The sequence below is a fragment of the Somniosus microcephalus genome, chromosome 2 (assembly GCF_052327205.1).
Source record: "Somniosus microcephalus isolate GS21.2 chromosome 2, FLI_Smic_1.0, whole genome shotgun sequence".
Lineage (NCBI taxonomy): Eukaryota > Metazoa > Chordata > Chondrichthyes > Squaliformes > Somniosidae > Somniosus > Somniosus microcephalus.
In genome coordinates, this window is record NC_140988.1 from 299769014 (window position 1) to 299795853 (window position 26840).

The 26840-nt window shown below is 46.5% G+C and overlaps 1 protein-coding gene across 4 annotated transcripts in view; it reads right to left on the reverse strand.

Annotated features, from left to right (window-relative positions):
- The window catches only part of LOC147123479 (uncharacterized), a 119493-nt gene extending 93500 nt beyond the window's left edge, over positions 1-25993 (reverse strand). Inside the window, exons 1-2 of one of the 4 annotated variants that reach the window (XM_085973584.1) lie at positions 25690-25986; positions 24231-24356 (exon numbers count right to left, since the gene is read on the reverse strand). In XM_085973584.1, coding sequence (XP_085829710.1) covers positions 24231-24356; positions 25690-25803 — 240 coding nt within the window. In that variant the 5' untranslated portion in view covers positions 25804-25986. Of the gene's footprint in view, positions 1-24230; positions 24357-25689 lie in introns of all 4 variants that reach the window. The other 3 variants (XM_085973577.1, XM_085973601.1, XM_085973593.1) reach the window with 3 other exon arrangements.
- Between the last annotated feature and the right edge of the window lie 847 nt (positions 25994-26840).

The following is a 26840-nucleotide window of genomic DNA, read 5'->3' on the forward strand; positions in this document are numbered from 1 at the left end:
CTGTCTGTCCCTGTGTGAATCTGCTGCCGGGCAACATTTTAAATCGAGTCCCAGGCTTTGAGGCCTGTCTGTCTGTCCCTGTGTGAATCTGCTGCCGGGCAACATTTCTACCTTTTTAATAGCTTCAAAGATGAAAGTGAAAGTACTTATAAAACGTTTTTGGTAAATGTTATGTTATTTTTAAAAGAGATACTAACTTTTTCGAAGCTGGATTAGCAGATTTTGAGCTGGAAGTAAATGGGGTTGTTAGCTTGAGGCAATGGCTGCCAGATCCCTGAGATGAAAACGATTAGTCCCGCCCACAGACGCAGCGATTGGCCAACCATCAGGCGACTGAACTGTAGGATTGGTCAATCGTGACGGCACAGGATTGGTCGACCTTGACGTCAGTCAATCAATGCTAATTAGCAGATAATGAGTTTAATTTTGAAGGTTTTTTGCATAACGCGGCGAACAATTTTAGTCCGACCGAAAAGTAAATATGCTTATGACGGTTCTGGAATCGTAAGCTTTCTTTCGATGTAACACACGTGTAGGTACGCTCCATAACTTTCGAGTTTATTCAATACAGACAGACGGAATGACAGACAGACAGAAGTATCCTTTTATATATATAGATATACTAGCTGGAGTGCCCGGCGGTGCCAAGCCTTTTTCGAGGGCATGTTGTTGTTGGAAGAGAGAGAGAGAGCGACTGGGGGGGGGAAGAGAGAGAGCGACTGGGGGGGAAGAGAGAGAGCGACTGGGGGGGGAAGAGAGAGAGCGACTGGGGGGGAAGAGAGAGAGCGACTGGGGGGGAAGAGAGAGAGCGACTGGGGGGGAAGAGAGAGAGCAACTGGGGGGGAAGAGAGGGTGCGACGGGGGGGAGAGAGAGCGACTGGGGGGAAGAGAGAGCGCGACTGGGGGGAAGAGAGCGCGACTGGGGGGAAGAGAGAGCGCGACTGGGGGGAAGAGAGAGCGCGACTGGGGGGAAGAGAGAGCGCGACTGGGGGGAAGAGAGAGCGCGATGGAGGGGAAGAGAGAGAGCGACGGGGGGAAGAGAGAGAGCGACGGGGGGAAGAGAGAGAGCGACGGGGGGAAGAGAGAGAGCGACGGGGGGAAGAGAGAGAGCGACGGGGGGAAGAGAGAGAGCGACGGGGGAAGAGAGAGAGCGATGGGGGAAGAGAGAGAGCGACGGGGGGAAGAGAGTGAGCGACAGGGGGGAAGAGAGAGAGCGACGGGGGGAAGAGAGACAGGGGGAAGAGAGAGACGGGGGAGAAGAGAAAGAGGGAAGGAGAGAGGGAAGGAAAGAGAGCGAGAGGGAAGGAGTGCGAGAGGGAAGGAGAGAGAGAGGGAAGGAGAGAGAGACAGAGAGCAAAGGAGGGAGAGAGGGAATGGGAGAGAGAGGGAGAGCGAGACAGAGGGAGGGAGAGAGAGAGACAGAGAGGGAAGGAAAGAAAGGGGAAAGGGGTGGGGGAGCAAGGGGTGGGGGAGCAAGGGGTGGGGGAGCAAGGGGTGGGGGAGCAAGGGATGGGGGAGCAAGGGATGGGAGAGAAAGGGGTGGGTGGGGTGGATGGGGGAGAAAGGGGTGGGTGGGGTGGGTGGGGGAGAAGGGTGGGACGGGTGGGGGAGAAAGGGGTGGGGTGGGTGGGTGGGGTGGGAGAAAGCAGTGGGTGGGGGAGAAAGGAGTGGGTGGGGGGGTTGGGGAGAAAGGGGTGGGTGGGTGGGGGTGGGGGAGAAAGGGGTGGGTGGGGGGGGTGGGGGAGAAAGGGGGGTGGGGAGAAAGGGGTGGGTGAGAAAGGGGGGGGATGGGGGGGTGGGGGGAAGGGAAGGAAGGGGTGGGGGGAAGGGAAGGGTGGTGGGAGGGAAGGGGGTAGGGGAAGGGGGGTAGGGGAAGGGGGGGTAGGGGAAGGGGGGTAGGGGAAGGGGGGGTAGGGGAAATGGGGGGTAGGGGTAGGGGGTTAGGGGAAGGGGTGGGGGAAGTAGGGGAAGGGGTGAGGGAAGGGGTGGGGGAAGGGGAAGGGGTGGGGGAAGGGGGGGTGAAGGGGAAGGGGGTGGGTGAAGGGGAAGGAGGGGTGGGGGAAGGGGGGGAAGGGGGGGAAGGGGAAGGGGGGGAGGTGAAGGGGAAGGGGAGGTGGGGGGGAAGGGAAGGGGTACGGGAAGTGGGGGGGAAAGGGGGGGAAGGGGAAGGGGGAAGGGGAAGTGGGTGGGGGAAGGGGAAGGGAAGGTGGGGGGGCGAAGGGGGGGTGTGGGGGAGGGAAGGGGAGGGTGGTGGGTGTGGGGGGGAAGGGGGCATGGGGGTGTGGGGGGGAAGGGGGGGTGGGTGTGTGTGGGTGGGGAAGGGAGTTGGGGGAAGGGGGGTGGGGGGTGTGGGGGGGTTGGGGGGAAGGGGGTGTGGGGGAAGGGGGGGAAGGGAGGGGGGGAGCCAGCAGACCCTCTCCCCTCTGCCAGAGTTGGTCCCTGTCTGGGCCGGAAGCCTGGGACTGGAGTTGCGCTGCTGGCCGTTGGAGAAGCCTAGGCCTCAGCCTCGGGCCCCTGCACTGACATGGCCCAGCCTACCTTTTAATCCCTTGAAACATGAAACTTAAAGTACTTATAAAACATTTTTGGTAAATCTTTCTATATCATACACTTTACAACCTCACCAATCTTTTTATTAAAAAAGGGGTCCTCACCTGTCAGTGTGTTGTATCACAAACAATGGCCGCCGCTTGCTTTTCAGTTGGAAAGATTAGGCCCCACCCACACAGTCGATTGTCTGTCCCGGTCACCAGGACCCGATTGGGAGCACTGAAGCCCCACCCACTCTATGTTCCTGTACTAAGATGGCCACACATGCACTCTGTTACACACTGAATCAAAATGGCGTCGCACTGAAACTTTTTGCCCTCCTTGACAAAGATGGCTGCCGTTAACCTGGGGCTGTCAGCAGAAGAAATTCCCTCAGCTGCAAACACAGGATCTTTAGATTATTATTCGGGGCTTGCGACCTACCCCAGTTGCTTATGAAGCCTCCCCACCTACCGACCGCGAGAATGGAGCTGAGGCAGCACACCCTCTCCCCTCTGAAAGTGTTGGTCCCTGTCTAGGCCGGGACCCTGGGACTGGAGTTGCGCTGCTGGCAGTTGGAGAAGCCTAGGACCCGGGCCTGGAAAAACGGTGAAAGGTAGGAAAATTATAGAGGTTAGAGAAAAGATTTACAAATTAATTAACTTTTTTAAAAAACAATTTGTGTTTTAAAAGCAACTTTTTTTTTGCTGGAAATGTAGATTTGAAAAGAAACACGCAGAAAGTGGGAAAAAGAAATGAACAGTTTGGAATCAAGATGGCGGCCACTCACCTCATTTCAGAACGATAAGGCCCGCCCACACACGATTGGTCGACCGTCATGTCACCGAAGCGTAGGATTGGTCAATCGTCCTGTCACTCGACTCTAGGAGGGCCCGCCCGCACGCGCGACGAACCCGCCCCCGCCATGCAGCGATTGGTCGACCGTCGGGTCGCTCGACCATACAATTGGTCGACCTTGATGTCACTCTATGCTAATGAGCGGATAATGAGCGGAATTTTGAACGTTTTTTGGATACCGTGGGCGCAATTTTTGTGTCGCCGAAACGTAAATACGCTTATGACCGTTCTGGAATCGTAAGCTTTCTTTTGATGTAACGCACGTGTAGGTACGCTCTATAATTTTAGAGTGTATAGCCGGACAGACAGACAGACGGAAGGACAGACAGACAGATCGACCGCTTTATATATATAATATAGATATAGAAGATAGATAAGATAAATAGATTTAATATCTCACTATTCATAGTGCATAGGGGAAATCTTCCCCTGACATTAGTGCAGATTTGGCAGCTGTGAACTGATTAAATGGGCTGAGGTATAAATTGGTTCCCTTTTTGTAAGCAGCTTCCACTAATTCAATCGTACAGTCTGTTGGCCAAGTCATTGGGTATTAATCAGGATTCAACAGTACTGACATTTGCAGTATGCCATTGAAAAGAATGGAAATTCCAGACCAGCTTAACTGGGTCAAGGTGGAAAGGGTGAGAGCCTGAGATTCTCATCTATGGCTGGTTATTTATCGTGAGACCGTGTTTCATTCAGCCACATTGTGGAACTGCATCCTTGCTTCTGCGTGAGCTGCGTATCTAGCAGCTTGGAGATACTTCACAATACACCCTTCTGAACCCATTAACGACGTTACTGAGTCTGGTTCTACAGACTTTCATGTCAAGTAGCACGAGCAGAGAAGTTCCACCCTCCTACTCCCCATGCTAATTTTATCTCCTGAAGGTATCCAGTGCCTTTGGGTTTGGGAGGCTTCCCAATCCAGACTAGTATCCAGGGGCCTTGCTAGAAAGTGTGTGTGTGTGTGTGTGTCTCTCATTGAATAGCCTATCAACAAATGCTGTGATCAAATGGGACAAAATGGATACGATCTTAACTGACATTAGACAGGGCAGGTGAGGGTACAGGTTAAATGCTCTTATAAAGTGTTCATTGTGCTTCAAAGAATGTTATGTGCAGGAATGATAATAGAATGAACAGCTTGTGCACTGGAGAGATTGTCAAGACAGGGAGCTATATGTCACTCTTTGATACTCTGTGCTGGGAAACATATCAGTAAATGGAAGTCTGGCACACACCATATGAGGAAATGATTCATGTTTATAGATGATGACTCACTGAGTTTAATGATAGTTTAGGTTATTGCTTCAGTACTTGTAGTAATATTCCTTATTGAGATTAAAACCTACACAAAAGTTAGTCATTGTAACTAAATTAATAGCCACTACTGCCTTTCCCTTCCTCATAACTGCTACTTCCAATGATGCCTACTTTTAATAAGAGACGGGGACTGCTGTGAAGCAGTTCCTTGTCTTTCACTGTTGCTCAAGATGTCAGGATACTCATCTCCCTATCAGAGTAAGAGCAAGAAAAGAGGTAGAAACAGGCAGAGAAAGGATTTCACTGGACAGGAAGTGATTTGAAGTGGACATTAAGCAGGTGGAGGGAAAGCGGTTGAAATTGATATGGGGCAGACAGGAATGGAGGAAGGGGTTAGTTTGTACTCCACTAGGCAAGCAGGTGGGAGCAGGGTTGGGCTTCTTCTTCAGGTGCAGCCAAAACCACTCCACCCTAGACCTCAACTTCATCTCCACCCTGGCTGCCTAATCAGGCTGAGTCCGCCACCCCCACCCCCCAATGATGCATAATCTCAGCACCCTGCTACACCCTGAGCTGAGTTTCAAAACCCATATCCTATCCATCACCAAGACTGCCGATTTCTACTTCTACAAAATGGTGCGTATCTGCCCTTAGCTCATCGCTACCGCCACTGAAATCTCATTGACACCTTCAACAACTCAGGCTTGATTTCTCCAATACTATCCTCAGCTGTCTTCCATGCTCCATCCAACACAAACTTCAACTCATCCAAAACTCTGCCACCTGCATCCTATCTTATAGTAAATCCTGTCCTTATCGATCTTCATTGACTCTCCTTCATTGGTTTCCTTTGCAGCCCTTCCCTTCTCAGTTCCACATTAATGGCAGCGCTTTCAGCTCTCCTGGCCATACACTTTGGAGCTTTCTAACTCAATTAATTTATCTTGACTCTTCTCTCTCCCCAAGTTCAGAAGCCTCCTCAAAACTTACCCTTTTGGCCATGTCTTCTTTCATCTCCCTAATTTTGCTGCTACTGTTTTTGCCTCTGTGGAGTGCCATGGGGCATTTCTACATTAAAGGCACTACAGAAATGCAAGCTGTTGTTGAATTTGACAGATTTAATCTCCATAAATTAGATACACAGTCAAAAATATGGAACTAGAGAGAAAATGGTTTATGCTACAGATTATTGAACATCACAGATTGTGTCACCACCATTTTCATTTCCTCCAGGCCATACTCTTTCTAACCAGCACTTTTCAAATTTGTATATGTATCTTAAAAGATTATTCCTGGCATAGTTTGGTAATTACACTGCCAAAACATTAAAAAAACACCATAACAGCCCAGATTTTTCCAGATACACCAAAGTGCTATCTAGTACGAATTATGTTATTTTTGTGCAGTTCTTTGTCTATTGCCACCAGTGCTATGGACTCTGCCTGAGTGTTAATAAGATCAGCACATTAGAGAACTTCTGCCATATATGGTTCTATCTGTTCTATATATTAAAAGTCTTGTGCATAGCAGGCACTTCCTGTAACTGTAACACACAATTACTCTTACAATTTCCTGTTACACTTTTCTGTAATACTTAGACTAATAGAATAGTGCAGCACAGAAGGAGGCCATTCGGCCCAGAGTCTGTGCTGGCTCTGTCGAAGAGCAATCCAGTTAGTCCCACTCCCCCGCTCTTTCCCCATATCCAAGCAATTCATTCTTCAAGTATTTATCCAATTCCCTTTTAAAGGCTACTATTGAATCTATTTCCATCACCCTATAAGGCAGTGTGTTCCCAATCTGAACCACTCGTTGTGTAAAAAGCTTTTTCCTCATGTCACCCCTGGTTCTCTTGCCAATCACCTTAAATCTGTGCCCTCTGGTTATCGATCCTTCAGCCATTGGAAACAGGTTATATTTATTTACTCTATCTAAATCCTTCATGATTTTAAACACCTCTATCAAATCTCCTCTTAGCCTTCTCTGCTTTACAGGAGAACAAACTCAGCTTCTCCAGTCTATCCACGTAACTGTGAAACCTCATCCCTGGAACCATTCGTACCAATCTCTTCCGTACCATCTCCAAAGCCTTCACGTCCTTCCTAAAGTGTGGTGCCCAAAATTGGACACAATTCTCCAGAGAGGGGCCGAACTAGTGTTTTATATAGGATTAGCATAGCTTCCTGGCTTTTGTACGCTATGGGCTGGATTTTCATTTAGAAGTCGGGTTGGAGGCGGGACTACAACTTTCGGGGTTGTAGTCCCGCCTCCATCGAGATGTGGCCAATCCACGCGATTTTAACTTGATTGACCTTGTTGAGCCCACCCAGCGGAAATATATCTAACTCCCTCTTGAATATATAATAAAGCCCAGGATCCCAGATGCTTTATTAACTGCTTTGTTAACCTGTCCTGCCACCTTCAAAGATTTGTGCACAAAAACCTCCAAGTCTCTCTCTTCTTACACCCCCTTTAAAACTGTACCATTTAGCTTACTTTGTCTCTCCTCATTATTCCTACCAAAATGTATCACCTCACACTTTTCTGAGTTGAATTTAATCTTCCATGTGCCCCTCCCCCAGTGAATGCCCAGTACTCAGTTTCAAAAGTCAGAAAAGGGAAGTGTGGGGGAGATAGATTGCTGAAGATTTATGGGAGTCCCAGGGGCAGATAGGGCCACATAAAAAAGCTGCAGCACTCCACCCTCCCTCAGGATATTCCAATGGAATTGGGATCTTTTAGCTGCCAATCTTCATCACAGGAATATCCACCCTCAGTTTGTTAATGCTATATTGGAAAATCCCCAGTGGTTTAATGGGTAAATAGTGGGTGAAGACAGGATCAGGATTGGCTGTGATGCCCTATTTTGGCTGTTTGGGCAAATGGTGCCAGGCACCTTTGGAACAGTACCCCACAAGTTGTCAGCCCTTCACAAGAGGAGGGGATAGGAAGGAAAAAAAGGTGAAGAAAACAAAAATGAATAATGTTTTTTTTTTTTAAAGTAGCTCAGGTGGTCAGATTGGATTGGAAATTCTTTCTAGGTATTTTGTGACAGCCAGAATGAGTTAAAGTGGAAGTTTAAATCTATGATAAAATGGAGGTTGGGTAGCATGGACACTGCTTAGATCCCACAGGGGAAATAAAAATGAGAGAGATAACTATCAATGGGTCAAGGTCAAAACCTCATGGTCAGGAAGGAGCCTGGGAAAAGGTCACCCAGACACCCTTTGGACCACAATAAGTGCATTCCTTATATGGAACTTGGGAAAAATAGATATTTCACAGTCTCAAAAAAAATGGAGTGGGAGGTTTTGTAGTAAGTTGTGCTTTGGGGTTGCTGTTGACTTCAGTTGATGGGGTATATTAATTCTTCTAATAAAACTTCTTTTACTTACTTGCTTGCTTTAGTTACAGTAGATTCTGTGAATATAGCTGTGAGTTAACTGAGATCTGACAGTCTGACATTAAGTGCCTGCTGTATGTCTGATGATACTCATCTGTTTGTACATGTTACTGTATATATACCCATGCAAGCAATTTTGGACACTTAAGGGTTTTTCTGTTTCACAAAATCATAAATCTGGTGTATCCGGCCAGAGCGGGCTCATCCACTTTACATATTTTAGACGGGCCCCTACACCACTTATGGGTGCAGCTTGGCTGCTCGCCGTGAAGAGGGCAGGAAAAGCCACCAGCTAAGTGTTTAAACTTTGTACTGAATTACTTTCGCTGCCAGTGTTTGTAGGGTTGTACAGGCTAGAACCCCACATGGACCTCACTTCAGCGACCTGTATGCCAATTTCATCCCAGGTTGCTAGGCAGTAAGGAGGTCAAGCTGAAATCCTCCCCCCCCCACCGTTCCTTCATTATTGTTGGGAAAAATATCCTAGAATTCCCTACATAACACCATTGTGGGAGTACCATCACCACAAGGACTCCAGCAGTTTGAGGAGAAGGTCCACCATCACCTTCTCAGGACAACGAGGGATGGGCAATAAATGGAGCCTTGCCAGCATCGCTCACATCGTGACACTATTTCCTCTGACATCATGGACCATGTTTTGGGTGGACAAAAGTTCTGCCCTCCCCGAGCCATGTCAGGAATTGTTGGCCTAGTCTATACATAGCAGAGACTTAAGGGGAATTTTAACTCCATGGTGGGAAGCCTCTACGACATGCGGGCTGCCCACCTGGGAACAGCAGTGTGAGTCCCAGTCCATTTTAATGGCCAGGCCTCATTAATTACCCGCCGTCCAGCTGCCTGCCCAAAATGGGCGTCCAGAGGCAGCTATGGACCTGCAAAAATAGAGCGTCCCAGGTATCGCCAGGCTGGCAGTCAGGTGAGCAGCAGCAATGGTTGGGGCCATTTCACAGGTAGAAGGGGGATGTCCGGAGTGGCAGCAGCCCAAATGTTCTTTGTGGAGCTCAGAGGGCACCATTTACAATGCCAGCTAGCATACTGGCAAGAAAGGGAAGTTGGGTGGTCATCCATTTAGTGAGAATAGGGTCAGGGAGCAGTATGAACTTGGAGAAGGCATGGGTTAGATGGGAGAGAGAGACATTCAGGGCTCAGGTGTGTGTGTAGCGGGGGGCGGGGAGTGGGGAGCTGGGTGAAGTTTGACTCGGTGGGCCTGGAAGGGGGGGGTGGAGGGGAGCAGCAGAGGCAGCTGAATGGATAGTCTCTATCTTGGTAACCAAGAATTCGATAACAACAAGTGAGGGGAGCTTAAGAGTTGAGGGTGGAGGATACAGGAGTGATGGGTTTAAAGGACTGATAATAGTGCAGAAAGGATGCCGGGGATTATCTAGGATGATCTTAGAGTAGTGAACAGTTCTGACAGAGGAGAGTGAGGCCTGGTAGTGCTTGTTGCGGTCCAACCAGGTCTGACAGTGAATGGCTAAGCCAGTTGTGCATCAGATATGTGCAAGTTTGCACCCCTGTGGTTGAGGGAATGAAGATAGGGGCAGTATAAGGTAGGATTTCCTTATGTAGTGATCCTTTATATATCAAATTACTGTTGCATAACCTTTTAATAAGCAAACAGGTTAGTGTAACATCAGTTTTTAATTAACCAAAGACTGTGTTCATACTAGTTGCATATAAATATATGTGTGGCAAGAGTGTATTAGATAATGGTGGGTTTTCTAACACTGTCAGTGTGCCTGGGTTTTCTAACACTGTCAGTCTGCCTGTGTTTGTTAATGCTGACCATGTTCCTGGGTTTGTTAATACCATTGGCATGCCTGGATTTGTTTACACTGACTTCATTTCTAGTAGGCAGTATAGCTTTAAAAGTATAAAATCATGATTCACTCCATACAGAGGTTGGGGCGTGGAGCACTCCTTGTTGCTGCTTGACATCATTTTACCATAAAAGGAAAAGTATGGAAAGTATGCTGCAGTTTACTCAGGCAAAGCACGCTGCCTAGTATTCCGTAATGTGAAGTTAGATCTGCTCCCTACTTTGCTTAAAAAGGCAATAACCATCTTCTCTGAGTAATTCTTGACCTCAGCGTTAACCCCTACATCAGGCTAAAAAAGTAAAAGAGGAACTGAAACAAAATGTAGAATTTGATTACACTATGCAAAGAAATGGTTAACCCTTATAAAGCCAGGACATTTTTAAAGGGGTTCCTCATATCTTCCTCCTCTTTCTGAAAGGATGATGGTTTCAGCCAATCTGACCTTTGCTACAATTATGCCCAACAACCTCCTCCCCTTCCGACCACCCCTCCACTTCCATTACTACCTCTACCTCTTCCCCTTTGACTTATCTGCTCAACCCCTATATCCTCCCCTCCCACTCGCTCAGCTGTCATACACCTCACCCTTAATCCTCTATCTACTCCCCCCTCCACCCCCACTCGCTACACCCAAGGGCAGTTGGGGAGAAGCCCTCTCACCCTAAACCCGGTTCCTTCCTCCCCTCCCCCTTACCCTACTTTCCTTTTGGTGCTGCCATGTGAAGATGTCTTAATCTTTGTTTACAAAGGTTGGAGGGGCCCCCCGATGCTCTGTTAGTAAGAGCACCACCCTGTATGGAACTGCCTCATGCTAGCTGAAAGGTCCCAAGTTTTTAACCTCCTCATTTTTCAGTCAGTTTTCTCCCCTCCAAAAGGCATTTGGGTGTAGTCCCATAGTCACTGTGTGTTCCCCTCAAACCTTGCTCAGAAACACTGTAAGAAGGATGTGGGATCCTCGAGATGGTCACTGCCAGCAGTGTCGCGCCAAGGACGTGGTTCCAGTGCTGAAAGAAGTTTAATGACCTCAGACGAGTGGTCAGGTCAGTGAATGCTTCTTCAAAAGCTGTCTCCTACCAACTGCACCACTAGCCTCAGACACTGCTCAATGCAGGACCCCCAAACACTCACCTACCAACAATGTCTACTAAACATGACTCACACCTCACATTCATAGCTTCACCTCACTCACATACACTTACCACTGCTGAAAGCCTCACACCCACAAGCCACAGCTTGCACACTCTGTTAATTATTCAACCATGACAGATACATCACCCAAACACATTACACCACACTCGGTGACACACTTTCCTTTCTCTTGCAGGAAAAGCTGGTGCCAACAGAACTAAACTGGTGGGTGACAGGCTCGCCTGCATGACACCCTTGGAGGAGACGGTGCTTGCCATTCTTGGCAGGGGCATGGCTGAGCCCGTGGCCAGCGGCGAGGCGGAAAGAATACAAGATGCCGGTATCCTCACACATTATCCTCCTTCTCACATCCCACAATTTCTTCTGATTTACAAGCTGCACATCTGTAAGCATGCATCTCTTGCTTTCTCACTCTACCCTCACCACAACCCTACCCTTGTGCCTTTCTCATTTCAGATACACAAGAAATCCAGCCTGCCCAGCCAGCCGTAGCAGTAGCAGTAGTAGTAGAGGAAGAAGCACCATCTCTCGATTTCACACTCCCAGCTCAGATACTGACACTCCATGCACTTTAGAGGATAGGTTGGATGCGGGATCTGCACATGGTAAGACACCGGGCATGTGTGGGCTGCTGCCAATTCCCTGGAGGGCGAGGTCGCACACGAGTTCTAATGTACAGGACTCAGATGAAGACTTCGATGGGGCGGCCTACAGAAGAACGCTGATGGTTATGCACAAAAAAATGCATTGACAGGCCTGCCAGAAAGCCTGAATGCAATGTCAAGGAGCATGGAGGAGTCCAGCTCCAACCTTGCACAGGGCTTTTGGGCAGAGCTTGGAGCCCATCCTTTCCAGCAAGGAAGGGGTGGGCAGATCCACTAATGAACTTGTGGACCCATCATGCCGCATCTGATGGCTGAAGTCTCTGCTTCCATTGCAGCACAAGCAGAAGCTGCCCAATGTCTGAGTGCCGCAATGGAAGCTCAGACTGAAGTCATGCAAGGTCAGCCTGCTGCCACGCAAGCATAGACTGCAGCCATCATGGCTGGGTTTACCAGTGTTTATAGGGGCTTGCAGGGTGTACTCCAGCAGATTACTAGGATTGCTGAGACGCTGCCCCGGGGGAGTGGCAGTGGATCTGTGGAGCAAGAACCTGCTGTCTTCACTCAGGATGACAGCATTCGTCCTCCCACTAGTTCCACTCCACCAATGCTCTTGCTGTTGCCTGTCAACCAGACAGCCCAGACTGCTGCTGCCTATGCCAAGGTGGTGCAGTCCATAGCTGGGCTTTTTAGGCCCAGAGCTGCTGGAGGTCATCGTGCAAGGCCAACTGCAATCTCCCCCACTGAAATTCAGCAGCCTTCCACCAGCCAAGCCACTGGGGTAACACTTCGTAGAAGCACTAGGACAGGCAAAGGCACACTGAAGACAGGCACTAAGGGAATGTACAAGAATGATTAGTTGACTTTTTGATGTAATATTGGATGGCTAGATGTATAAAGTTGGATTGGAATGTTTGCTTTGTGGTGGCTTTTATTTCAGTATTGTGGCCAAGAGGACGCTGCGATGGTCAGTAACAGAGGGAAGATAAAGTGTGGGATTAATGCTGAATGAGGAATTGGGTTTGTGTTCACTGGGACCAAAGGCGGATAATTTGATCCCCGATATCCCAGCCAGAAAGGGACTGTCTGGGTTGTCTCCTTCCTTCTGCTTCTGCTTCCTCCTCTTCCACTTCCTCCTCTTCCTGCTGCTCCTGAGCTGGCAGCCATATCCCTAGTGGCAAGGGCAGTTTATGGAGGATACAGCAGACCACCACTACGAATTGGGACACACACTCCGGGGAGTACTGTAGGGCTCCTCTAGAGTGGTCCAGGCAGTGGAACCATTGCTTCAGCACCCCAATGGTCTGCTGTATGATGTTTTGTGTGGCAGCACGGCTCTCGTGTAGGCATGCTGGTCATGTGCGGTTGGGTTGTGGAGCGGAGTAATGAGCCAGGTGTTCAAGGGATAGCCCTTGTCACCCAGTAGCCACCCTCTGGTTTGTCTTGGTGGCTCAAAGACTGAGGGAAAAGCAGACTTGCGCAGAATAAATGCAACATGACTGCTGCCAGGTTACTGGGCATTCACCATCATGACGTGCTGAGCATGGTCGCACACCAACTGCACATTCAGCGAGTGGAAACCTTTGCGGTTGCGGTACATCTCAGCAGTTAGAAGCTGCGCCTGCACAGCCACATGTGTGCAATCGATGGTGCATCGATGGCGCCCTGCACCATGTGGAAGTCTGCTATCCTGGCTAAGCCACGTGCATGGTCCTCCTGCTTATTTCTGTTTAAAGAGAAGACAATGAAACCCCCTCTCCTAGCGTACAGAGCCTCTGTGTCCTCCTGGATGTAGCAATGGATGGCGACTTGTGAGATGTTAGCTATGTCACCTGTTCCAGCCTGGAAGGATCCGCTGGCAAAGCAATTGAGGGCCACGGTCACCTTGCGGGCCACTGGCAGCGCTGTCCTCGCCGTCTTTGCCGTCCTCGCCCTGCTCTGAGGCTCCAGGTCTGGTTGCAGGAGGTGGCAGAGTTCTGTGACCACCTCCTTGGTGAAACGGAGCCGACGAACACACTGCTCCCTGAAGACCCTAGGTGGGTAAGGCTTCCTGCTGAGAGCCCTCCTCATCCTTCCTCTGCAAGCAGCTTATCCCCTTTGCTACCTCTGCTCCATCTCCATGTCATGATGCAGCCCAAGGGGGACTGCAACTAGAGCCCCAGGACTGGGAGCAAGTGGTGTTCTCAGGGGCCTTCCATTAAGACCCAATGCCTTGCAAACATTCAACAGCACTCCCTGCACACTTTAATAACTTTTTAAATGTCTTACACCAAGCCACTACTCAAATAAACTGTACAGGAACCAGTCCAAAAGCAAAAAGCAACTTACCTCAAAGTTGCGTATGCCCCTTATGCGTGCTTATGCGAGGCCGTACAGTGGAGTGATGACGTTCAAATAGCAGGGTGTGCGTTCCACGATCTGCCTCATTTGCATTCTTCCACCGCACGCAGGCAATGGCTGCGCTACCAACCTGCTCAAAATGGCGTCCGCCGCGGATCGCACCAGAAGACTGCAGAAGCGAGGCGGCTGCCATTTTTTTGCCCAAACCAGCCATAAATGCAGGTGCTAAGGCGCCGAATTTCGCAACCTTTCTGTTTCCAGATTTTGTTCCCGAGGTGGGATTTACAAATTTTTGTTAGAGTTTTTTTTTCTCCTACGGATAAATATTTCATGGTACATGCACTTCCCCCACAATTGTGACTATCTATACGTTAACTCACCTTGCTAGGTCTTTTCTGGCACCAACTCCTGTTACCAGCAGGGAGGTTATGCTCGAACTGTATAAAACACTAGTTAGGCCACAGCTAGAGAACTGCGTACAGTTCTGGTCATCACATTACAGGAAAGATGTGATTGCACTAGAGAGGGTACAGTGGAGATTTACGAGGATGTTGCCAGGACTGGAGAATTTTAGCTATGAGGAGAAATTGGATAGGCTGAAATTGTTTTCTTTGGAGCAGAGGAGGCTGAGGGTGTGACATAATTGAGGTGTTTAAAATTATGAGGGGCCTAGATAGAGTGGACAGGAAGGATCTATTTCCCTTGGCAGAAAGATCAATAACCAGGGGGCATAGATTTAAAGTAATTGGTAGAAGGATTAGAGGGGAGTTAAGGAGAACTTTTTTCACCCAGAGGGTGGTGGGAGTCTGGAACTCATTGCCTGAAAGGATGGTAGAGGCAGAAACTCTGATCACATTTAAAAAGTACTTGGACGTGCACTTGAAATGCTGTAACCTGCAGGGCTACGGACCAAGAGCTGGAAAGTGGGATTAGGCTGGATAGCTGAATGGCCTCCTTCTGTGCTGTAAATTTCTATGCTTCTATGATTCTACCAGCAGGTTAGGTCTGGCAAGGAAGCCATTACTGCTCTCTCGCTCAGTTCTCAGGTTAAAATAGAAGATCGGGCCACGATAACGTCATTGGTGCCCGATCTGCATATTTAAAAGGGGTCCTGCTGGTTTGGGACAGGTGCCCTTGCCGCTTTGCAATTTAAATTTGCATTCGGTCAGATCGGAGTGGGAAAGGATTGGGTAAGTCCTCCATTCCATTTTAACTGCTCCCCCACCCCGCCTGCAGGATTTGCATTCATCAGGACGTGATTATAGGAAGCATAGTCAAACCACTTGCCTGGATCAGTGCAGCTCCAACAACACTCAAGAAGCTCGACATCATCCAGGACAAAGCAGCCCGCTTGATTGGCACCTCATCTACCACCTTAAACATTCACTCCCTCCACCACCGGGGTACCGTGGCTGCAGTGTGTACCATCTACAAGATGCACTGCAGCAACTTGCCGAGGCTTCTTCGGCAGCACCTCCCAAACCTGTGACCTCTACCACCTAGAAGGACAAGAGCAGCAAGCGCATGGGAACACCATCACCTCCAAGTTCCCCTCCAAGTCACACACCATCCTGACTTAGAAGTATAACGTCATTCCTTCATCGTCGATGGGTCAAAATCCTGGAACTCCCTACCTAACAGCAATGTGGGAGTACCTTCACCACACGGACTGCAGCGGTTCAAGAAAGTGGCTCACCACTGCATTCTCAAGGACAATTAGGGATGGGCGATAAATGCTGGCCTTGCCTGCGACACCCACATCCCATGAATTAATGAAAAAAAAACACATTGTGCAATGTAGGCCTCACAAATAAGGCTTGAAAAAAGTAATTGTACAATGCAGATTCAGTGTTTAACTGCAGTTTCCAAACTATATGCAGATATGAAATGTCATGATTACTAATAAGAAATGCAAGTGACGCTTGATTGCCGGTAATAGCATGAGATGTGGAAGGTTTAAATATCTAATTCTGTATTCTGTGGAAAGACTAGGCTAGACATTCCAGGGGAAGCCTTTCAGGGCAGAACTCCATGAATATGCCCTTGACCCCATCCATATCCCAGAGTGAGAGCCATTTACACATTGATGGCTGGCATCAATGGAATAGCTGCCTCAAGTTGGGGGGAGGGATTTAGCAACAATTTCTTTCAGGAAACCAGCCTTTTAAAATTTAAATTCCCCCATGAGGCCTTCAGTTACACTGAATTCACAGACGTCCCTTCCAGCTAGCGATCTAGGGAATAAATGGCATATTTCCCTCTTTCGCACGCTATCATATTATGCTCACTCATTTCTGACTGGTCATATTTTGTGCCCGCTCTGACTGGTGACGTAATTACCGATGGGCAGAAAACAGGGGAGGGGATTTGACATAAGGCATAATGGGCCCTTCCCCAAATTCAATTCCCCCCCACCCCTCCCATCTCCAATAATGTTACTTTTGTAGCCCTATTGCTGCACTCTTTCCGGAGGATGCTGTAACCTGTATAAAAAAAAAGACTACATCAATGCTTCTACACTGGGGAGAGGCAGAAACAAATCAGTCAACGTTTCCATTCCTGATTGCTGTCTAATGACCATTTCACGAATGTGGATGTTGAGTGAGGACAAGATCAGGCTAGGCTGTTATACCCTCCACAGCTGCTACCATCCTCTGTCTAGACTGAAGAATGGCCACTTGGGTGAGTGGACATCCGTAGCTCAGCATGAGTCAGTGCCTTTAGGAGAGGGGGAGAGAAAACCAACAAAAAAGGAATGTGTAATCATCGGAGCTGATTGTTTCACAATTCATCCACTCTGGAACAAAAGGCTGACTAAACTAACACACATTTAATATTGGAGATAGCATAAAATCTCACTCCCTCTTCACCTGGAAAATCTCTCAGTCACAACAAAGTCATAGGCCGGGAATTTCCTTGGAGCAGCTCCTGCTCCGCCGCTGTAACTTTGTCGGAAGTGCGGTGGAAACCCAGTTTTGCGCATAAACAGTGTTTCTGAGGCAGTCAGAGTGGCAGAGCAGGAGCAGCTCCCAGAAAATTCCCAGCCATAAACATTTTCTCCTGTGCAAGAGGGATTGGTTACTTCTAGAAACAGTGGTCTCCTTCTGCCCCATTATCAGTCCACATTCTTGAACAGTGTTTAAAGCGCAGGGAACAGAGACAGTGTCCTGTTTGCTATAAACAAGATTAGATTGGGATATGCATCCTGAAAATCAGTCAGTGTATAGAAACCTATCTTCTTGAAGAGAAATGGAGCAAAGCCCAAATGCTTCCTTATATTAATGGTACTTGCATACTGTTAACTGAACACTAGATGGCCCCATATTGGGACTAAGCACATTGTAGTCATTACACTTCTCTTAATTGTTTTGTTATTCTTTAGTGGAATATTCTGGAGGGTATGGAAATAAAAGCAGCTAGTTATTACCACACCAATTTGAATGTTTTCTAGATGTTAACACTTCCAATCATTGTCTCACTTGGACAGAGTCCGAGGCTGGTCTCGGGAGAGTTTCTGTAGATTTGCTTAAAATGGCAGTTTGATATACTAGGACAGATTTTCCTGTTCATATTCTTGCTCCTGGGTGTATTGGATCACCTGGGTGAAGCACACAGAGGGATTTTCTATCCATTAAATTAATGGCGGAAAATCATACAGGCTCCCTTCCACACGGGCATTCCACCTACCGCAGATTTTCTCTGTGCTGTGTTCAGGTAATCCAATAAGCCCAGGTGCAGGAACAGGAAAATCTGCCCCAAAGAGTAATGACATATGGTGGCTGAGTGCACAGAATGAGTCTGTTCATTTAAAATCAGGATTTACTGCTGAGAAAAAGTGAATGAAGGCAGAACGATGACATCAGAGCAGTGCACAGACTAATCTGGACATGTTTGTGATATAAAGAGTAGTAAGAACCCTCCTGTTCAGTACAGGCTACGTTCCACACCGCTGGTACATTTACCTACTGTGGCTGATTACTTATTTTTCTTCATGAATGAAGTCATTCATATAACATATTAAATAGTATAACTAAGGTAAACCCCAGATATTACATCAAAGTAAACCAGGAATGTAGGATCAGAGGACGCAAATGTAATTTAGTGAAAAATAAATTTAAAACATATTAGTGAATCTCCCATCATGTTGCACACAGTAAGTCAGAGAATATTGGCTCTCTCAACTGTGTCTGCTGGCTTCATGTTGCTGTTTCTGTCTCTCTCTTACTCTCTCCTTAACGCGACTTTTTGCTTATATTTCAGTCATCTTCTGTTACTCTCTTTGCTTTTTTTGCTTTTTTTTCCAGGTGGGAGGTGGTGGTTGGTGTCGGGTGGTGTGGTCGAAAAGGAATCACGAACAGCTGCAGGCTGTCGCGCACTTGGGGTGAGGGTTGTGGGGAAAGGTAGCCCCCCAGCAGCTGGCTTCCCATCCCTTCCCAATCGCTCATGTTTCCCTCCACCCCTTTGTTACAATCGTTCCCACTGCCTCCTCCCCTTCCTACCATCCCTCCACTTCCAATGCTACCTCTACAGCTGTACAGAGTTCTGGTTAGACCCCATCCGGAGTACTGCATCCAGTTCTGGGCATCGCACATCAGGAAGCATGCATTTGCCTTGGAGGGGGTGCAGCGCAGATTCAACAGAATGATACCGGGGCTAAAAGAGTTAAATTATGAGGGCAGGTTGCGTAGACTAGGCTTCAATATAGAAGATTAAGGGGTGATCTAATTGAAGTGCTTAAGATGATTAAAAGATTTGATAGCGTAGATAGAGACTTTTTCCTCTGGTGGGGGAGTACAGAACAAGGGGGCATAACCTTAAAACTAGAGCTAGGCCATTCAGGGGTGATGTCAGAAAGCACCTCTCTCCCTAAAGTTTATAGAACACAAAAGCTATAACAGATGTGTAATCAGTTCACTAAGATTTTTCTTATTATTATCTTTCTCTCACACATACACACACACATACACACACACAAAGGAAAACTATTCCATCAGTGCAGCTGACTGAACGGTACTGGAAAATTAAGTTCACTGCACATGATCAGACTGCACAATCCAAATTCAGACTGAGGCCTTCACGTGACAATTTTAATGAAGGCACTAAATGACACAAAAGACATTTCAATGGATAAATGTCATTAAGTTATTGTGAAATATATATTTTTTGTATTAGAATTTTTAGAAAAATTGGTGAATCAAAAATTTTCAGCTGAAAATTTTTCAGAAAGCATTTTGAGAAATTTGTGGGAGGAAGTCACCCAGTGGTCAGATTTTGCAATTGCAGGGTGATGAGTTTGATTACATTATAAATGTTAACACATTAATTTATTATGCTAAAAAATGTTGGCACAGTTATATGACAAAAAAGAGCAACAGCAGGAATTAAGCTTCTTTTAGACAGGAAATGCATGCGGACCTAAGATTTTTAATAGGATACTAGTCGATCTCCTGTGGTGTAGAAGGTTATGCTGATAGGATTAGATCAAGAGCAGTGGGAGGAGGCTCATGTGGAGCATAAACATGGACCAGTTGGGCCGAATGACCGGTTTCTGTGCTGTACCTTCTATGTAATTCTATCTGTTGCACATAGGGAATCAAAACCAAGTGTAGTCTTCAGTTGAAATAGTTTTAGAGGGCAGGGGATAAATGGACCAATACATGCAGAAGTAATTCCATTACCATTTTAACATCCTACATTCTGTCCTTATTTTGTTTTTTATTTGATTTTGTATTATTACTCAAAGTTAAATAGTAAAACATACTGGAATTTGGAAAACAGAAAAGTAGAGTTGGTTGGATTCTCTCTGCAGTACAGGCTGAGGAACCGGAAGATTAAAACTGAGTTGATGAGGCACCACAATTGGCAGGAGGGTGAATTATACCATGACAAATTTACCAACGCAGATTTCATTATAATGGTGAACATAGGTATTTACAAAGGACAGGATGTGTGTGCAGACATAACATCTTTAATATATTATAAGTAATAATATAAATAATTTGAAAAGAATTTCTTTACTCAAAAGATGCTGAATATTTGGAATAACCTGACAGACAAGGTAATAGAGGCAAAACATTAGGAACATTGACAATGCAACTGGATAACGCTATCATGGAAGAGTTTGGGTACTAGAGTTACAAGCTTTGATGTGCCAAATGGCCTTTTCTCATCCTTGACTGCTCTTTTTTATAAAATATATGAGATATAATTAATAACTTACAAAAGTGCAGTTTAAAATATTTCTGAAATACACAGTTACTGGATGGTGTAATCCTCCAGTGCGTACATTGCGAAGGATTATAATATTAATGCCCCTGCATCAGTTACTGTGCTGGACACCATCACTGGCAAAGGGTCATACAGACACAAATAGCTTCACCGATAAGCACCTGTGTTTTAAAAAAAATTGAAGCTTGTCATTGAAAAAATATTCACATTTATCTTCATTAAAATAAAATTAAGAGCACTTATCATGCTTAGTGTGCCCTGCCCAACAGCCAGCAATAATTGCAACATTTTGCTCCCATTTTTTTTCTTCTGCTTTCTTTCTCCCATCTCTATTAACTGCTTCTCAGTACAGTTCTGTAGGCAGTAATCTGGTACCTCACCCAAATGGCCATACTTCATGTGTGAGCCTAGAGTGGTGGCAGGCTATTTGAACATGGGGCACCAAAGCTAAATCAATCCTGTCTTCACCCAAAATAAAAACAGAAAATGCTGGAAATACTCAGCAGGTCAGGCAGCATCTGTAGAGAGAGAAACAGAGTTAACGTTTCAGGTCAATGGCCTTTCATCAGAACTGGAAAAAGTTAGAAATGTAACAGGTTTTAAGCAAGTACAGAAGTAGGGAAAGGAGGACAGAGAGGAAAGAATAAAAAGGATGGTCTGTGACAGGGTGGAAGGCAGGAGAGATTAAATGACAAAAAGGGGGATGGTAATGGGACAAGTAAAGAAAAGATGGGTCTAGAGGAGGTGTAAATGGCAACAGCAGAAGCATTACCAACAGCTGCCATCTGAAAAAATGGGGGCAGTGATTATAGTCTGAAATTGTTGAACTCAGTGTTGAGGCCAGAAGGCTGTAAAGTGCCTCATCGAAAGATCAGGTGCTGTTCCTCGAGCCTACGTTGAGTTTCATTGGAACAGTGTAGGAGGCCAAGGACAGAGAGGTCAGAGTGGGAGTGGGGCAGAGAATTAAAATGCCAGGCGACAGGAAGCTCGGGGTCCTATTTCCTGCACTTCTGCTCTCACCCCTTTCCCTCCCTTCAAGAACCACGATAGGGTTCCCCTTGTCCTCACCTACCACTCCACCATCCTCCACATTCAACAGATCATCCTCCGCCATTTCCGCCATCTCCGCCATCTCTAGTGTGATGCCACGACCAAACACATCTTCCCGTCCCTTCCCCTTCCAGAATTCTGAAGGGACCATTCCCTCCGTGACACCCTGGTCCACTCCTCAATCACCCCCAACACCCCCTCCCCTTCCCACAGCACCTTCCTGTGTAAGCACAGGAGATGCAACACCTGCCCTTTTACCTCCTCCTTTCCCAGCGTCCTGGGCCCCAAACATGCCTTCCAGGTGAAACAGGAATACTTGTACTTCTATTAATTTAGTATACTGTATTCACTGCTCACGATGCGGTCTCCTGTACATTGGGGCGACCAAATGCAGATTGGGCGATTGCTTTGCGGAACATCTCCGTTCAGTCCGTAAGTGTGACCCCGAGCTTCCGGTCGCCTGTCATTTTAATTCGCCACCCCAATCCACGCTGACCTCTCTGTCCTTGGCCTCCTACACTGTTCTAAAGAAGCTCAACGGCAGCTCGAGGAGCACCTCATCTTTCAATTAGGCACTTTGCAGCCTTCTGGACTCAACATCGAGTTCAACAATTTCAGACCATAACCTCTACCCCCATTTTTTCGGACAGCAGCTGTTGATGATGATTCTTCTGTTGCCATTTACACCTCCTCTAGACTCATCTTTTGTTTCTTTAATTGTCCCGTTACCATCCTCCTTTGCCTTCTCCCATCATCCCTTTCGTCATTTAATCACTCCTGCCATTCACCTTCTCTTTTGTTCTTTCCTCCCCTCCTCCCTTTCCCTGCCCCTGTACTTGCTTAGAATCTGTCACATCTCTAACTTTTTCCAGTTCTGACGAAGGGTCATCGATCTGAAACGTCAACTCTGTTTCTCTCTCCACAGATGCTGCCTGACCTGCTGAGTATTTCCAGCATTTTCTGTTTTTATTTCAGATTTCCAGCAACTGTAGTATTTTGCTTTTTTATTACTGTCTTCACCCAACATTGACACGTGTCACTGGAACCCTCAATGACTGTCCCCTCTATGGCTCAGGGGCACTGAAATCAATTGCATCAGACACACAACCTCCCTGCCTGAGATCAGCTAACTCAGCACAGGTAGGGAGTCAAACTCGAGACTTTCTGAACCATATTAGCTCATTTACACCTCCTTTAACAACTAAAGCTAGATGTTTTATTTCTTTATATTTGGTACCCTGCAATGAATTTGTATATTATCCTGTATCTTCAATGACAACATGTTGACATTGGTTCCTAGTTCTTCCTGTGTTCAGCCTGGTGCTGAAGGGAGTTATTAGATGTTAGTGAACAACAATGGGGTGTGACATATCCCCTTCATCTCTAGTTTTCATGGCAACAGAAGGCACGGCCACCAATGGTTGAGCAATTATAATCAGGGATGCTCAAGAGGGCAGAATTGGAGGAGCGCCGATATCTCGGGTGGTTGTAGGGCTGAAGGAGATTACAGAGATAGGGAGGGGCGAGGCCATGGAGGGATTTGAAAACAAGGATGAGAATTTTGAAATTGAGGCATTGCTTAACTGGGAGCCAATGTAGGTCAGCGAGCTCAGGGGTGATGGGTGTGTGGGACTTGGTGCGAGTTAGGACACGGGCAACCGAGTTTTGGATGACCTCAAGTTTACGTAGGGTGGAATGTGGGAGGCCAGCTAGGAGTGCGTTGGAATAGTCAAGTCTAGAGATAACAAAGCCATGGATGAGGGTTTCAGCAGTGGATGAGCTGAGGCAAGGGCGGAGACGGGCGATGTTACGGAGGTGGAAATAGGCTAATCAATCTGATGCATTACTTACAGCAAATATCCCCTTTATGCTGAATAATCGTGAACAGAAACTACACTTGTACCATTTAAAATTTTATGGAACTTTTATTCTCCTTTCTCTTTGCCAGTTTTCACCCTTCTCTCCTGAAGGAACTGGCTCTTCGTCCTGACACTGTTGGGTGCCACGTGATCCAACAGTGAGGGGAGCCGAGCCCAATCTTATCCTCACCCGACATCCAAATAGATGTGTAATAGCAGGAGTCTCTGAAAAGTGATCAGGAGCTGGAAACATGGATGATTTCCCTCTTCCTAGTCCAGGTTGCTGAGATCAGCATATCCTGCAGATCAGAATACTCACTGCAGGGTCAATTACAGCCACAAAATCTGTTTCCTGCTATTGCATGGAATAGTGTGTTGGAGGGCCAGCAACTATGTTCCACTCTCTTGTCCAACTGTATTTCTATTATCTCCATGGTTCAAACAGTAGGAAGCGTCCGTGGTAATGTGAGACTGCTAAACCGGTCAGCCTGGACTTAGCTGGCAGTGCCCTCTAGTGGCTTAAACCTAATTAAACACATGGCAGGTGGTAGGTACTGATACTGCAATGCAAGGAATTTGCTGCTTCACAATTCAGTCACTAATAATAATCACCTGTTTTTACTTCTTTCTATTAATAATCTTCCATTTATATGGGAGAGCAGGAAGAAGTTAATGGAAATTAATTAAAATTCTCAATGGTCTAGGTGTAGTTTCCAGTAGAAGTAATTTTGCAATATAATGTGTTCTGAATTTGACCTGTTTATACTAGTGAGCGGATTAAGAGTACAACAGAAAACATGGAGAGTTTCTCAAAAAGCATGAATTCAGCCCACCTGAACAAAATGGTGGCCCCAGTGACCAAGAACAAAATAGCAGTCTCAGCAGCTGATGGTGACAGCCACATTTTGTTGCTACCAGGATTGTTCTTTCAGAGACAGGGAGTGATACTACCTTACAAGGTAATGTTCTGTGCCTTTGGAGGCAGTGCTGTAGTATAATTGGGTAATAACATTTATATGTGGTGATGGGCCTACCCAACTGTTAATTGATTCTGTGGCAGAGGGGTTAATTTAAAAGGTACAGTATTATCAAAGTAACTCACATCAGTTGCTTTCTTCTCTGTTAGTTCCAGCTTTCCTTGAGCTTCTCGCAAGGATTCAGAGTATTTGTCAAGCTCATCTTCGGTTGTTTTTTGCTTTTTCTCCAAACTCATGACCTCTTCTTCCAGCTAAAGAATCAACAAAGATCATATTAATAGACACAAGGATATATGACAATTCAACAGAAAATGATTGGGTACAATCACTAATCTTTGTCTGCCTATTTTAAAGTTAAATACGTAAAATAACATTTTCCAAATAGATTGGACATTTTCCCGCTATTGTCCTTTTCAAATCTCATTGAAGCATTAGGTACTTTGCAATTAATTATACTTTAATATTAAAACCGGTCAATTGCGGTCTCAGTGCTCCTGAGCTAGGAAAAGGAAAATCATCCAGGGTCCTCTCCTGCTCGCTAATCAGTGACTCCTGTTTAAAGTTGCATGTGTGTGGATGGTGGGTTGAGGACAGGATCGAGCTTGGTTGTGATGCCACTGTAGTAGGATAACCTGCTGCCACTTTGTCTAGATTCACACATGAAGATTTTAGTCACTTGGGCGAGGCATCAGAAAGCTGCTCATAGAACTGTACCCTGGCAAGAATCATTGCATTGAAGAGAAAGGGGGAGATATTGGGAAGAAAATACACCAGGTCTCAGGTCTAGGACTACAAGATTATCTCCCCTTAAAATTCATTACTGGTCATCAACCAAGCTCTTATCAAGAACTGACTGTCTTAGCCAAAAAAGGCTGTGAAATGCACAACACACCTGACAGACAAATGGGGGGGAAGAAAATCATCTAAAACCAGCTCAATGTGGAAAACAATACCAATATATCGCGTCAATAGTCATAGTCACATTTACAAGTTTACTAAACCGTGACATTGTTAGTTGGCATGATATGCCGCTCAATATCCAGGAAGTTCCGAGCTGCAACAGGTGCTTTGTTTTTCAGCTTGCCGGAGACCCTGAGAGATTCCGCCAACAGGTCCCCTTTAACAGTCTCTCCTGGCACGTCTTCTCGCCTAACCCTAGACTTCCATTTAGGGGCGAAAAAAGCCCTCCAAAAGTAACCATGTCAACATAATTCATGTGGCGCGAAGGAGCAGAGCCAGGTAACTGACTCGGAACTGAAGACATCATTTTGTTATACACAGTTCTACATTCGGACAGTGGGAGGCGATGCACTCTGAAACAAAGTGTATTTGACTGGCCCTTCCTGCCATTAACTTCAACCCATCGCAATTTTCATTTTCCACTATTAATATTTTAGATTTAAAGTGTGGGGGGAGGCAACTGCAAACACGGAGATAAAAGCCAAATTAAATTTACCAAATCAACCTCCTCACGTTCATCATTTAACTAAACTCTTCCCCAGATCTGAAAACAGGTCTGAAGGTATTTACTGGTACAATTGTGTCTCTTTAAATCTCTTTAAAACACTTTGGATCGTTCCCGACCTGCTTACACCTGTCCTCGGCCGCCTTCTTGTCGACTTCTGCCTGGTCGGCTTTGTCCATGGCATTTTCTTTGTCCAGTTTCAACATTTGCATCTTCTTCTTGAGGGCATCCATGGTCTTTTGTTACTTTTCTGTTGATCTTTAATTTGAAACCAGAAGCACCTTTGGGTGGAGTTGAATGAAGGAGCGCCTGAGACGTGCTGCTTGAGCTGAGCTGGACTGAAGACTCGCGGCCGGGGCTCTGCAGGAGAAATAAGGACCTGCCTTTAGTGTGTGAGGAGGGAGAGGCTGGATTTCCGGGCGAAAAGCACAGAAATCGAATGACTTTTTTTGGAAAAGGGCTGAAAGGATGGTGGTGCATGTGAGAGGGGGCGGTGCTGACACATTGCTGAAATGGGATGTGGCCTCTTCTCAGCTACGATCCTGCCCGTCTTTGGGAGTCTGAGTCAGTTAAACTCCAAGCCAGGGAGAGAAAGGAATGTGCCTGTTTCGCTTTTTATACAAATCCATGTCTAGAGTTGAACCTCTCAGTGCAGACAGGCTGGGAGAATTCTCCTATTCAGCCCTAGACCCGAGACCCTGGGCTGGCTCTGATCGTTAATCTACCCCCAGCCCTGATCACATCGCTCCACGTTTTCAACATCGTTCTACATTTAGGTCTGCTGATCCCCTATTAATGATCAGCTTCATCCTTCCGTTAATGAATTGTCCTTGTTGATTTAACAATACGCACATTTCTATTTCATCCTTTTTATTTACCACTTTAAATGTCAACCAGGGGCTCAGTTGGCAGCATTCTTGAGTCAGAAGGTCGTGAGTTCAAAGTCCCACTCCAGAGACTTCAGCAGAAAAATCTAGGCTGATGCTCCAGTGCAGTACTGAGGGAGTGTGGCACTGTCGGAGGTGCTGTCTATTGGATGAGATGTTAAACCTACTCTCTCAGGTGGACGTAAAAGATCCCATGGCACTATTTCAAAGAATAACAGGGGAGTTATCCCCGATTTCCTGGCTAATATTTATCCCTCAATCAGCATAACTAAAAAGCAGATTATCCGGTCATTATCACATTGCTGTTTATGGGAGCTTGCTGTGCGTAATTTGGCTGCTGCATTTCCTACATTACAACAGTGACTACACTTCAAAAGTACTTC